This window comes from Mobula birostris, chromosome 11 (genome assembly GCF_030028105.1).
Source record: "Mobula birostris isolate sMobBir1 chromosome 11, sMobBir1.hap1, whole genome shotgun sequence".
Taxonomy (NCBI): Eukaryota; Metazoa; Chordata; class Chondrichthyes; order Myliobatiformes; family Myliobatidae; genus Mobula; species Mobula birostris.
Window position 1 is genome coordinate 47,766,464 of NC_092380.1, and position 14,874 is coordinate 47,781,337.

The 14,874-nt window shown below is 43.8% G+C and overlaps 1 protein-coding gene across 9 annotated transcripts in view; it reads right to left on the reverse strand.

The window, feature by feature from the left end:
• The window catches only part of LOC140205059 (excitatory amino acid transporter 2-like), a 351,029-nt gene that overhangs the window by 299,328 nt on the left and 36,827 nt on the right, over positions 1-14,874 (reverse strand). For 5 of the 9 annotated variants that reach the window (XM_072272184.1, XM_072272186.1, XM_072272182.1 and 2 more), the window contains 2 exons: positions 11,945-12,035; positions 10,286-10,393 (listed from right to left, as the gene is read on the reverse strand). The exons of 2 other annotated variants lie outside the window; for them this stretch is intronic. In XM_072272184.1, coding sequence (XP_072128285.1) covers positions 10,286-10,313 — 28 coding nt within the window. In that variant the 5' untranslated portion in view covers positions 10,314-10,393; positions 11,945-12,035. The remainder of the gene's footprint in view (positions 1-10,285; positions 10,394-11,944; positions 12,036-14,874) is intronic. 2 more of the 9 variants (XM_072272185.1, XM_072272183.1) reach the window with 1 other exon arrangement.

Here is a 14,874-nt window from a genome sequence, read left to right on the forward strand (position 1 = left end):
CTCTGTGGGGATGTCTGAGTTAATGATTCACCTGCCTTTCTTCTGGGAGGGTGTGTGGAGGAAGCTCACCATAATCACATACATCACTGTCTCTATAGTAAGCAATGGCTTGAATTAGGGCATCTATCATCAGGGAACCCCCCCCCCACCCTCCCCATCTGGGTCATGCCCTCTTCTGGCTGCTGCTGTTGGGCAGGAAGGACAGAAGCCCGTAGTCCCACAGCACCAGGAAACTTCCCTACAACAGTCAGGCTCTGGAACTGACCTATACAACCCTAACCTTACCTCAGCAAAGGAACACTGTGGACCACCTCTTGCATTCCCATGGACTTGTTTCTGATTATATCTCTTTCTCGTGCACTAAGGAATTGTTTCTGCTGTGCCCTTATTCCTCGTTCTCTTCAAGGTTCTGTATAATTTAGCTGTGCCTACCTGCAAGTTTTCTATTGCACCCGAACCTCCCCGTGTTTGTGGACATGACAATAAACTCAGCTGACTAATAGTATGGTACAACATAGGAACAGGGGGACACTGCAACAGCAAACAGGAACAAGCCCAGCCAGTCTCCACGGGCCATCAGTAGAGTGGCCCAGAAACAAATACCTTCAGCCCACCATCTTCACTCACCATCAAGCACCCAACTACATCAATCCGACAATCACTAACCCCATTTATTCTCCCACATTCCCAACAACCACCCCTCCCTCCAGGTTCTATCACTCGTCTACAAATAATGGGCAATTTACAATGGCCAATTAACACAACAAACAAGAATATTTTTGTGATGTAGGAGGAAATCAGTACACTGGGAAGAAACCCACATGGTCCCAGGTTAGTTATTGACTGTTACGCCATTGGAGCTTACAGTAGCTTTTCTTTGCTGTTTACACAACAATTTTTTTTGACCAGGTTATTATTAGCCCTGAGCTGACACCACACCCTCTACCCGAACCTGGAGAACCAGTGGACCACTCTTAGTCTGGCCTCTACCCTTGGCATGGGTGATCCTACCAAGAGTTGAAACGCAATGCCCTGACTCGAGCCAACATAGCTCTATAAGTCATTGAGGCATGTCAGCCTCCAAACCCTACAAGAAGGTTGTGACCCTCTTATGGGGCATGGTCACGGGGAGAACATGCAGAGTTCACACAGACAGCACCTGAGGTCAGGCTTGAACCTGGGTATCTGGCACTGTGAGGCAGCAGCTCTACTGGTTGTGCCACTATGTATGTGCTTAAGGAATTTGATAACATTACAGCAGAATCACTTCTTTAAACTAAAGCAAAGTTACACAGCGCACACACACACTCACACACAAATATCAGGAATATACAGCACAAACAATAGACAATAGTCTGATCAGGAGTGAATTAAACTCACTCATTACTCTTGACATACAGCTGACCTCGTGGCCACCGCAGATTAAGGATATGCCATTTATATACAGCAAAGCCATTAATGTTAAGATGAAGATAATTGCAATTGGATCGCAGACTGAGCTTGTTTGATATTTACAAGGATTTAGTTTGAGTTCATGACCGCCAAGCTCTTTACCAACAAGATAAAAATAATGTGTGTGTCTGAAAATAAAACTGGATAATTTACACCCGAAGGACCAGCAAACTTGAAGTAAAAAGGGAATTTGAGAGATAATGTACTGTTAGATACATATACCTGCTCATACACCTCCTCCCTCACTTCAGTTTAGAGCCCCAAACAGTCCTTCGCCTGTGAACTTGCTGGGGTTATTTATGGTGTCCGCTGCTCCTGATGCGTCCTCCTCTACATTGGTGAGACCTGTCGTAAATTGGGGAACTGCACCTCCTCTCCTTCCACCAAAAGCGGAACTTCCCAGTGGCCAAGAATTTAAATTCCAATTCCCATTTCTGTTCTGACATGTCAGTCCACGGCCTTCTCCGGTGCCAACATGAGGCCACCCTCAGGGTGGAGGAACAACACCTTATATTCCGGCTGGGTAGCCTCCAACCTGATGGCATGAATATCAATTTCTCCTTCCAGTTAAAAAATATTCACCTCCCCTTCCCCTCTTCCTCTATTTCTCACTCTAGCCTTTTTACCTCTTCTCACCTGCCTATCACTTCTCTCTGGGTCCTCTCCGCCTTCCCTTTCTCCTCTCCTATCAAATTCCTTCTGCTCCAGCCCTTGACCTTTCTCACCCACCTGACTTCACCTGTCACCTTCTAGCTAGCCTCCTTCCCCTCACCCCACCTTTTTATTCTGACAACTACCCCTTCCTTCTCAGTCCTGAAGAAGGGTCTTGGCACGAAATGTTATCTGTTTTTTTTCATTTCTATAGATGTTGCCCGACCTGCTGAGTTCCTCCAGCATTGTGTGTGTGTTACTGTCAGGAATAATGTTTTCTGAATCGGACATCACATTGGCCAGATGTAGATGTTATGATGGGCAATCTAAACAAGAGCAGATGAGTTCTCACTGATGACCCAACTAGTATCTGTCCCTCCATCTCTACCTTTTTGATTAGTTGCCACTGGGGGAACATATTGAGTGCAAGCTGGCTACGTGGTGACCTCTGAAGTAATGGCTGTTCTGGGCTATCATGCAAAGCCCAATAGAATTTCAAATCCTTTCTTTCGTTGGTGGAACTCCTATACACAACAGTCCAGATGCAAGCTTACCAGGGTCCTGCAGAATTGCAGGAAGATGTCTTTACCTTGTTCTCAAGTCTTCTTGTAATAAGGGACAAACAAATCACCTTCACTTCTAGTTATTATTTAGTTATTTAGTGATACCACATGGAGTTGGTCCTTCCAGCCCTTTGAACACCGCCGCCCCGGCAACCCCACAACCCCAATAAACCCTAACCTAATTACAGGACAATTTCCAATGACCAATTAACCTATCCGGTACGCCTTTGGACTTTGGGAGGAAAGCGGAGCATCCAGGGAAAGCCCACGCATTCCACGGGGAGGACGTACAGAGACTCCGTACAGATGGTGCCAGAATTGAACTCCAAATTGCAGAACGTCCCGAGCTGTGATCGTGTCACGCTAGCCACTATGCTATCATTAAGAACTTTCAGTGATTAGAGTGCAGGGACGGCTACATACTCTCCTGTCTCTCAACACATACAAAATGCTGGAGAAACTCAGCAGGCCAAGTAACATCTATGGAAATGAATAAAGAGTCAACGTTTCAGGCTGAGACCCTTCTTCAGGACTGGAAAGGAAGGGGGAAGAAGCCAAAATAAGAAACTGGGGGGAGGGAGAGAAGTACAAGCGAGATGCTGATTGGTGAAACCAGATGGGTGGGGAAGGGGAGTGAAGTAAGAAACTGGGAGGTAATATGGCCAGCTGGTGACGTTGTAGGGTCAGCGCCGGACTTCGGAGTGAGGGCTCTTGAGTTCGAATCCAGCCGGCTCCCTTGCATGCTTTCCATCCGTGCTGGGTTGAGCGTCGAGCTAGCAACTCGGCCTCATAAAAATAAGAAAGCCTGCTAAAAAAACGCTGTCATGACAGCATCCCGATGACTCCACTCAGAGTTAAGGGCTTTCTTCTTCTGTGAGGTAATAGGTAGGAAAGATAAAGGGCTGAAGAAAAATTAATCTGATAGGAGAAGAGAATGGAACCTGGGAGAAAGGGTGAGAGAAGGGGAACCGGGGCACCGGGGGAGGTGATTTGCAGGTGAGGAGAAGAGGTAAGAAGGGAACCAGAGTGGGGAACTGAAGAAAAGGGCAGGGGGAAGGGGAAAAACAACTGGAAGTTAGAGAAATCAATGCTCATGCTATCGGGTTGGAGGTTGTCCAGGCGTAATATGAGGTGTTACTTCTCCACCTTAATAGAGGACTCATCGTGGCAGTAGAGGAGCCCGTTGACCGACATATCGGAATGGAAGTGGAGATTGGAATTGAAATGGCTGGCCACCAGGAATTCCTGTGTTTTTTGCGGATAGAGTGAAGGTGGTCTGTTAAGCAGTCCCCCAATCCACGTTGGGTCTCACTAACGTAGACAAAGTCGCATCAGGAGCAGAGGTACAGTGGACAACCCCAAGGGTTGCCTCAACTGGAAGGACAGTTTGGGGCCCTGAATGGAGCTGAGGGAGAAGGTGAATGGGCAGGTGTGACATTTTTTCTATTTGCAGGAGTCGCTGCCGGGATAGAGATTATTGGGGAGGAATGAATGGAAGCGCGGATGGAGTAATCCCTGCGGAAAACAGAGAGTGGTGGGGAGGGGAGGGTAGGGTCCCATTGAAGATTACTTCACCCCCCCCGCCCCCCCTCCACCACCCATCTGGCTTCACCTATCGTCTTCTAGTCTGTACTCCTCCCATTCCCCCACCTTCTTATTCTGGCTTCTTCCCCCTCCCTTTCCAGTCCTGAAATAACCACTGTTTATTCATTTCCACAGATGCTGCCTGACCTGCTGAGTTCCTCCATCATCTTGTGTGTGTTACTCTGAATCTGAAGAATCTCTTGTGTTTATGCTTTTCTATCTCACAAAATATAAATCACACTCCAGTTTACAATTTTTTGGATGAATTTGCATGTTTCGACATCATATTCCATCTGCCATCTCACTGCCCATTGACGTAGCTTGTCTACATCACCTCTCGGCACCAGCCTCGCCATTCACAATGCCACCCAGCTTTGCATCATCAACGTAGTTGGGCACAGCACACTTGGTACCTTCTCCCAAATCATCTCAGAGATATAAACAGCTGGAGGTCTGGTACTGATCTCTGTGGGACCTCACTAATTAAGAAACCTCAATGAGAAAATTGTTCTTTCCTTTCTCTGATTTTTAAAAATTTGTTAATGAATACTCAGTCCACGCCGGAATATTACTCTAATTCATGGGCTCTCATTTCATTCAATAACTTTTGGTGTGGCACATGGACTTCTCAATATCAAATTCTCACATCCACTGGTTTTCCCTTATCTATTCTAACTACAACCTAAAAATCAAATACTAACGAGTTTATTCAATGTTATTTCCCTTTCATAATATCATGCCAGCTCTGTGCAGTCCTGTAATTATTATTTAAGTTGCTATGTGGCAAACTTGACTGAGATACCCCTTGCTGAGGTGGCCCCTGAAACAGATTGATTTTTGACTTCAGGAGGAGAAAGGGAAGTGAACAGGCACCAGTCTATGTTGGGTGATCAGCAGTGGACAGTGTCAGTGGCTTTAAATTCCTGGGCTTTAAGATTTCAGACGACTGGTCCTGGCCCAGCACATAGGTGCAATCACACGCATGCCACTGTCTACTTTCTTAGGAGGTTAAGGAGATTCAACTTATCACTAAACACTCTAGAAGAAGAAGCAGAAAAATATCTTTATTGTCATTGTTGTGGAGCAACGAAACACAGTTCTACAGACTTCTATGGACATACTGCTGAATTTATCCTGACTGGTTGCATCATGGTCTGGTACAACAATTCAAATGTAGAGGAATGTCAAGGCTGCAGGCAGTAGCAGGCTCTGCTCAACAGGTGATGGGCACATCACGCACCATCATCAGGAGCATCTACAAAGGCACTATGTACTGAAATGGGCTTTTATTAAATTCTGTCTATGCTCATACTTGAAATATTGTGGAATTTTGGTAGCTCAGGTTGGGTTGATCACTGTGCTCGGCAAAATGCTTGCAAATGTTATGAGAAGCCATCATCAGAGTGTAGTTGAGTGTGTTGCCTCCTCAGAATGCCGGCTTACATGTTCCTCCAGGGTCCAAATGGATAGCCATAGATGCCTTGATCTGGTTGGCTGGTTCAGAACACTGAGCAGTTTGGCAGCAGAAATTTCAAGGGAGGTCTGCTGGATGTATTTGCTTCGCTGTCCAGCTCCCAAAATTACCGACAACTCATTGACATCGTTGTTCCTCTTTTGACGGTAGAAGAGGACTTTGTGTCTATAAATATTTCTACATGAGCTCACACAAAAAATATTCTCATCTATGTTGATGTGCCATTGGTGGAGAGGAGGTCACTGCCTGGAGTGAGGCAACCAGGGAGTGAAAGAAAGAAATGCAACACTACATACTTGTGGTTATGATAAAGAGCACATCATTTCTGAACGTGACACACAATAGACTGATTAATTCTGAATTATCCCCCCTCCTTAATGCATTAAACAGATAACCTCATACACAGCTTATCCCCAGGACAATCCTGACCTCACCCTATCATCGATATTCCCCTTCATCTACCTGCCTCTCCTCCACCCTCTTTGCAGGTTGTCACTAACTTTCCAGGTAGTCAACCTGAAATTCTTGTTCTCTCTCCACATATGCTGTCTGACACAGCAAGAGTTTCCAGAATATTCTGCTTTTTAGTATAGACTCTTGTGATGATTGCACACAATCCCTGCCTGGAAGAGTGCACCAAAGTCAGGGAGCATAGAGACTCCATCCCCAATCATGTGGAAGGCTTTTAAAGGAGCTTGGAGCATGGGTGGGGAATTTCACCAAGTGCAGAGTTAACCACTAGGCAACACTGACAGATTTCACCAACATTACAGCAAAAGCTTAGATTTCTGCTAGACACGCTCAGAGCTGAAAGTACTGATGCAGTACTACAATCTGCTTTCAAATTACATGCTACATGCCTTGTTGAGATACTGTACCAGGAAGGAGCTAGGGGCTGTACTGGTTTCTGTTTGAACTTCCCACTAGTGTCCTTGTTCTGACTACGTTATAGCAATTAGTGAAACTTGGCTACAGGAGGGGCAGGACTGGCAGCTTAATATTCCAGGGTTCCGATGTTTCAGATGTGATCGAGGCAGAGGAATGAAAGGTGGGGGAGTAGCATTGCTTGTTAGGGAAAATATTACAGCAGTGCTCAGGCAGGGCAGATTAGAGGGCTTGTCTACTGAGTCCTTATGGGTGGAGCTGAGAAACAGGAAAGGTATGGCCACATTAGTGGGATTGTATTACAGACCACCCAATAGTCAACAAGAATTGGAAGAGCAAATCCGCAGACAGGTAGCAGGCAACTGCAGAAAACATGAAGTTGTGGTGGTAGGGGATTTTAATTTTCCATATATTGATTGGGACTCCCATACTGTTAGGGGTCTAGATGGTTTAGACTTTGTAAAATGTCTTCAGGAAAGTTTTCTAAATCAATATATAGAGAGACCAACTAGAGGGGATGCAATATTGGATCTCCTGTTAGGAAACGAGTTAGGACAAGTGACGGAAGTCTGTGTAGGGGAGCACTTTGGTTCCAGTGATCATAACACCATTAGTTTCAACTTGATCATGGACAAGGATAGATCTGGTCCTAGGGTTGAGGTTCTGACCTGGAAGAAGGCCAAATTTGAAAAAATGAGAAAGGATCTAAAATGCGTGGATTGGGACAGGTTGTTCTCTGGCAAAGATGTGATCGGTAGGTGGGAAGCTTTCAAATGAGAAATTTTGAGAGTGCAGAGTTTGTATGTTCCTGTCAGGATTAAAGGCAAAATGAATAGGAATAAGGAACCTTGCTTCTCAAGGGATATTGCAACTCTGATAAAGAAGAAGAGGGAGTTGTATGACATGTATAGGAAACAGGGAGTAAATCAGGTGCTCGAGGAGTATAAGAAGTACAAGAAAATACTTAAGAAAGAAATCAGGAGGGCTAAAAGAAGACATGAGGTTGCCTTGGCAGTCAAAGTGAAGGATAATCCAAAGAGCTTTTACAGGTATATTAAGAGCAAAAGGATTGTAAGGGATAAAATTGGTCCTCTTGAAGATCAGAGTGGTCGGCTATGTGCAGAACCAAAGGAAATGGGGGAGATCTTAAATAGGTTTTTTGCATCTGTATTTACTAAGGAAACTGGTATGAAGTCTATGGAATTAAGGGAAACAAGTAGTGAGATCATGGAATCTGTACAGATTGAAAAGGAGGAGGTGCTTGCTGTCTTGAGGAAAATTAAAGTGGATAAATCCCCGGGACCTGACAGGGTGTTCCCTCGGACCTTGAAGGAGACTAGTGTTGAAATTGCAGGGGCCCTGGCAGAAATATTTAAAATGTTGCTGTCTACGGGTGAGGTGCCGGAGGATTGGAGAGTGGCTCATGTTGTTCTGTTGTTTAACAAAGGAGCGAAAAGTAATCCGGGAAATTATAGGCCAGTAAGTTTAACGTCGGTAGTAGGTAAGTTATTGGAGGGAGTACTAAGAGACAGAATCTACAAGCATTTGGATAGACAGGGACTTATTAGGGAGAGTCAACATGGCTTTGTGCGTGGTAGGTCATGTTTGACCAATCTATTGGAGTTTTTCGAGGAGGTTACCAGGAAAGTGGATGAAGGGAAGGCAGTGGATATTGTCTACATGGACTTCAATAAGGCCTTCGACAAGGTCCGTCCTGCATGGGAGGTTAGTTAGGAAAATTCAGTCGCTAGGTATACATGGAGAGGTGGTAAATTGGATTAGACATTGGCTCAATGGAAGAAGCCAAAGAGTGGTAGTGGAGGATTGCTTCTCTGAGTGGAGGCCTGTGACTAGTGGTGTGCCACAGGGATCAGTGCTGGGTCCATTGTTATTTGTCATCTATATCAATGATCTGGATGATAATGTGGTAAATTGGATCAGCAAATTTGCTGATGATACAAAGATTGGAGGTGTGGTAGACAGCGAGGAAGGTTTTCAGAGCCTGCAGAGGGACTTGGACCAGCTGGAAAAATGGGCTAAAAAATGGCAGATGGAGTTTAATACAGACAAGTGTGAGGTATTGCATGTTGGAAGGACAAACCAAGGTAGAACATACAGGGTTAATGGTAAGGCACTGAGGAGTGCAGTGGAACAGAGGGATCTGGGAATACAGATACAAAATTCCCTAAAAGTGGCGTCACAGGTAGATAGGGTCGTAAGGAGAGCTTTTGGTACATTGGCCTTTATTAATCAAAGTATTGAGTATAAGAGCTGGAATGTTATGATGAGGTTGTATAAGGCATTGGTGAGGCCGAATCTGGAGTATTGTGTTCAGTTTTGGTCACCAAATTAAGGGAAGGATATAAATAAGGTTGAAAGAGTGCACAGAAGGTTTACAAGGATGTTGCCAGGACTTGAGAAACTCAGTTACAGAGAAAGGTTGAATAGGTTAGGACTTTATTCCCTGGAGCGTAGAAGAATGAGGGGAGATTTGATAGAGGTATATAAAATTATGATGGGTATAGATAGAGTGAATGCAAGCAGGCTTTTTCCACTGAGGCAAGGGGAGAAAAAAACCAGAGGACATAGGTTAAGGGTGAGGGGGAAAAGTTTAAAGGGAACATTAGGGGGGGCTTCTTCACACAGAGAGTGGTGGGAGTATGGAATGAGCTGCCAGATGAGGTGGTAAATGCGGGTTCTTTTTTAACATTTAAGAATAAATTGGACAGATATATGGATGGGAGGTGTATGGAGGGATATGGTCCGTGTAAGTGGGACTAGGCAGAATAAGGTTCGGCACAGCCAAGAAGGGCCAAAAGGCTTGTTTCTGTGCTATAGTTTCTATGGTTACTCAGCCAACAGCTGTGGTTGGGATTTGTGTTCAAGCAGATGTTTATCATTAATCATCCTTGAGATGTGAGCAGCCATACATAGGCAGCATCTACTCACTCTCAGGGATTGCAAAGAGGTTACTTCCTGATCTCTGGTGTTGTTAGATCATTAGATCCTTGATATCATGTGGTGCTGAGGTGGAGATGGCTGAGAGCTTCAAGTTCCTAAGTGTAAAGATCATTACTAGCTTGTCCTGGCCCAACTAAGAAAGCATATCGGCCCATCTACTTCCTCAGAAGACTAATAAGATTCAGCATGTTCTTACTTACCTTTACCTATTTTTCTAGATGCACCATAGAAAACATCCTTTCTGGATACAGCACAGTGTGGTGTAGCAACTGCTCTGCACATAACCGCAGGAAATTGTAGAGTTGTCAAATGAGTTATCATGAAAACCAGCCTCCCCTCCAGTCATTCTGTCTAGGGACCCCCTTGCCTTGGGAAAGCAGGCAACATCATTAAAAGACACCTCCCACCTTGGATATTCTGTCTTCTGTCAGACAGAAGATACCAACGCCTGAAAACATGAACAGCTACTATCCCAGCTCTTAAGTGAATCTCTTGTACAATAAAGATGAGCTCACAATCTAATTAATTGTGGCCCTTGCACCTTCTGTCTTCCTGCGCTGCCCTTCACCTGTAACTGTGACATTATCTTCCATCTTCTATTATTGCTTTTTCCTTGTACTCGCTTGATGTATTTATTTTGTGAATAATCAGCATGGATGATGTGTAAAACAAATATTTTCACTGTACATGAAACAATAATAAAGCAATTACTTACTTGATAAGAAGTCATTGGTCAGAAACATTAACTGAGTCCTTCATTACAGATGCTACCCGGCCTGCAGAGTAACCCCAACATAAAATCAAAATTGCAGGTACTGGAGCTCTGAAATAAAAAGAGGAAACACTGGGAACCCTCAACAGGTCAGTCTGTGGAGAAGTACAGTTAATCTTTCAGGTCTGAGGTCCTTCCTCAGAAGTGGGGAAGAGTGAAGACAAGTTAGTGTTCACTGCAACACACATCAAAGTTGCTGGTGAATGCAGCAGGCCAGGCAGCATCTCTAGGAAGAGGTACAGTCGACGTTTCCGGCCGAGATCCTTTGTCAGGAGTCCTGACAAAGGGTCTAGGCCCGAAACGTCAACTGTACCTCTTCCTAGAGATGCTGCCTGGCCTGCTGCGTTCACCAGCAACTTTGATGTGCGTTGCTTGAATTTACAGCATCTGCAGAATTCCTCGTGTTAGTGTTCACTGGACTCTTCTTTTATTTCAGATTTCCAACTTTATTTTATTTTTTCAAGTTTTCCAAATACTCTTCCCAGTGCAAAACCCAGTAGAGCACTATAATTCACACGTTGAAAGGATGGCGATGTTTTTCAAGAGAAGAACGTTAGTGCAGCAAGGCATAGGGCAGAAATTCTTAAAATGAGATCGTGAGTGAAAGAAGGGGGCAAGCTTCCTGGAATCAATAGGGTCAGACACACGTTGATGGAAAAATTGTTCCCCGTTAGATAATCCAAGTGCACTTGGACCTTGCAATCAGAAGTCAGGAGATGACTCAGGTTCACATAACTGATCTGGAAGTTCTGTTGCAACACTGTTACTTCAATGAAGTTTTGCAATACTGGACTTCATGCTGAAAGATGGATTTGTGTGAGAAATAATAGATGAACTTGGCAAATCTGAGTTACTAATCCTAATACTTGAACAGAGGATGGTTGTATCTATGGATGTGAATACCAAAAATTGACAAATAGATCTGCTCCCGATAGCACATCAATGTAAACACCATATATGGACAATTGGCAAGAAGGCTAACTGTCTGGGTCACATTAGCGTATTTAGTGTGGAAAGCAGCAATAACAGGAAACTCTCCCTCCCTCCGTTACCATGGGAGCTATTCAGCTCAGGCCTGTTGGTTTAGAACTGAAACGTACTTCAATCATCAAAAGCGAGGGCACAAAGTATGTGAGGTTAGACAGAACACAACGAACCAAAATAGTGGCAGTTGAGCAGAGTCCTGGCTGCAAGGAAGTGATTGCTGTACAAAACCACAGATTTGCACAACAATGAGATGAGGAACAATGTGGGGAACATGGATTGGATGCTAGATACACTACTTGCAATGGTTCAAAAATGCGATTCAAATATGGTTTATACATATGGTAAATGAGGCTTACATTCACCAATGCCTGTGTGTAAATACATAACCACATCATTAAAGTTAAAAAAAATGATTAAGTCATTGAAATATTGAAATGAACACCAACTCAGAGACTTACTGTTCTGTCATGGGATGGAACACCTAAGATGATATGTATAGTTAAATGCAATTGGTAACAATTTTAAGAGCATGATCTGGTAAGTCACGAAGAAAACACACAAAAGCATTGCATGGTCCTTTATAAAGATAGAAACAAGCAGATAAGTTAACCTTACTAGGCTGGGATCGGTTGGATGATTTCAGCTTGGTAGGTTAATATGTCAAAATCAGCTCCAAACAGACACTGCAGCAATGGACTGATGAGGCCTGTGTATAAAACAAGATAGCAGATGGATCTATTGCAAGGCCTTTGAACTTATATTGAAGAGTTAAGTGATCTTGAGCAACATAAAGTTTGGTGAAAGAGATACTAAGTGACTAGGCACCACCAATTGCCACAGTTTCTAACGTACTCAAAGTCATCAGACTCTACAAATAATGCACAGTGGTAAAGCATTCCAATTCATGCCCCCACCAAATGCTCAGTTTCATTGGAGAATCTGTAAATAAGTCATGCCAGTATACAGATGTTTCAAACACCCCAATGCATTAGTGATATTTTCCACGTAGACTATCCAGACAGGAGTCTACATTCCAGTGCACAAACTCACCAATTAATTAATAAGTGTACAGGGACTCTACAAATAATCTAATGCATTTCAATATTTTTCAAATAATCTGTCCCACTACAGATTTTCTTACAATTCATCTTACTGTGAAATTTCTATTACAGCAGAAAGCTCTCTGAGTAAAACATAAGACAAGCCACGTAAGTGACATCTTGCAGGGAGGGGGCCATTTGAAAGCTGCAAGTCTCATCGGGAGTGAATTTTATTTGAGCCAATAAAAAGAGAGGAGGTATAGGCAGAGCGGCCAATGTTGGAGTGGGTCTGTGTTAGAATGGTGAGAACAAGTAGAGGTTCTAAGTAAATTTCCAATAGGTGTTTTCTCTTTCTTTGTCTATTAGTACATAGCTAGTGTCTTGAGAATGGATCTAGAGTTAGTGGTATGTTATTTGAGTGAGATGTGGAAACTCTGTGAAACCTCCAGTCTACCTGATAACTACATCTGCACAGAGTGCATCGAGCTGCAGCTCCTTAGTGATCGTGTTAAGGAACTGGAGCAGCAGCTCAACGACCTTCATGTCATACGGGAGAATGATGAAGTGATAGATAGAAACCACAGGAAGGTGAAAGTCATGAGAGGAAAAGGGAACAGCTGGCCACTGCAGAGTACCCATGTGGCCATACCCCTCAATAAGAAGTTAGTGGGGGTGAGGGGGTTGGAATGACCTACCAGGGATTGCAGAGAGCAGATCCCTGGTACTGAGTCTGGCTCTGTAGCTCAGAAGGGAAGAGGGAAGAAAAGAAATGCAGTAGACAGGGGATTCCATTGTTAGAGGAAAAAACAGGAGATTCTGTGTATGTTAAAAAGACATCTGGACGGTATTTTGCCTCCCAAGTGCTAGGTGAGGGTTGTCTCAGATCCGGTCCACAGCATTCTAAAGGAAGAGTGTGAGCAGCCAGAAGTCGTGACACATATTGATACCAATGACATAGGTAACAAATGGGAGCAGGTCTTGAAGAGAGAATATGGGGAGTTATGCAAGTAGAAAGGTAAAAAGCAGGACCTCCAGGGAATTAAACGTTGGATGCTACCTGTGCTATCGGCCAGTGAGAGCAAGAGCAGAATGATTTGGCTGATGAACATGTGGCTGAGGAATTGGTGCAGGGGGCAGGGTTTCCATTTCTGGATCATTGAGATCTCTTCTGGGGAAGATATGACCTGTACAAAAAAGGACATGATACACCTGAACACAATGGGACCAATATCCTTGGGGGCAGACATTCAAGAGCTGTGGAGGATGGTTTAAACTAATTTGGCAGAGGGATGGGAACCGGAATGATAGGGCTGAGGATGGGACAGTTGGTATACAAGTAGATGCTGTATGTAGTGAGACTGTGAGGAAGGACAGGCAGATCATCGGGCAAAATTGCAGTCAGTGGGGTGAGTTGAAGTATAACATGGGGGCCAAATTGTAAAAGGTGGTGAATACAGGATTGAAGGTGTTATATTTGAATACATGCTGTATACGGAATAAGGTAGATGATTTTGTACCACAATTAGAGATTGGCACATGTGATGTTTTGGGCATCGCTAAGTCATGGCCTAAAGAAGATCATATTTGGGAGGTTAACATCCAGTGTTACACCTTGTATCGAAAGAAGGGGTACATAGGCAGAGGGAGTGGGATGGGTCTGCTGGTACAAAATGAAATTAAATCCTTAGAAAGAACTGACATAGGATTGTAAGATGTAGGATCCTTGTGGGTAGAGGTAAGCAACTGTAAGGGTAAAAAGACCCTGGTGGGAATAATAAACAGACCTCCAAAGAGTAACCAGGGTGTGGGATACAAATTACAACAGGAGATAGAAACAGCCATGTAAAAAGGGCAATGTTGCAATAGTAATGAGGGTTTTCAATATGCAGGTGGATTGGTACTGGATCCCAGGAGAGACAATTTGTAGAATGCCTACAAGTTGGCTATTTAGAGCAGCTTGTGGTGGAGCCCAATAGGGGAAAAGACAGTTCTGGACTGGGTGTTGTGTAATGAACCAGATTTCATTAGGTAAAGGAACCCTAAGGAGGCAGCGATCATAATATGATACAATTCACCCTGCAGTTTAAGAGGGAGAATATAAAGTCAGAAGTATCAGTGTAACAGTGGAGTAAAGGAATTGCAGAGGCATGAGAGAGGAAATGGCCAAAGCTTTTTGGAAGGGAACACTAGCAAGAATGATGGCAGAACAGCAATGGCTGAAGATTTCTGGGGACAAGTCAGAAGAACAGGATAGATACATCCCAAAGATGAAGAAGTATTCTAAAGGGAGGATGAGGCAATGGTGGCTGACAAGGGAAGTCAAAGGCAGCATAAAAGCTGAAGAGATGGAAACATAACATAAATATTTTTACTCATGTAAATGAAGGATGCAAGTAAGAAAGTCAATTCAATACACTAAAGCAAAAATTATTGGGAAGTTAGAGGATTGGGGAACTGTTAAAAACCAACAGAAGACAACTAAAAAGGCCATAAGGGGAGAAAACA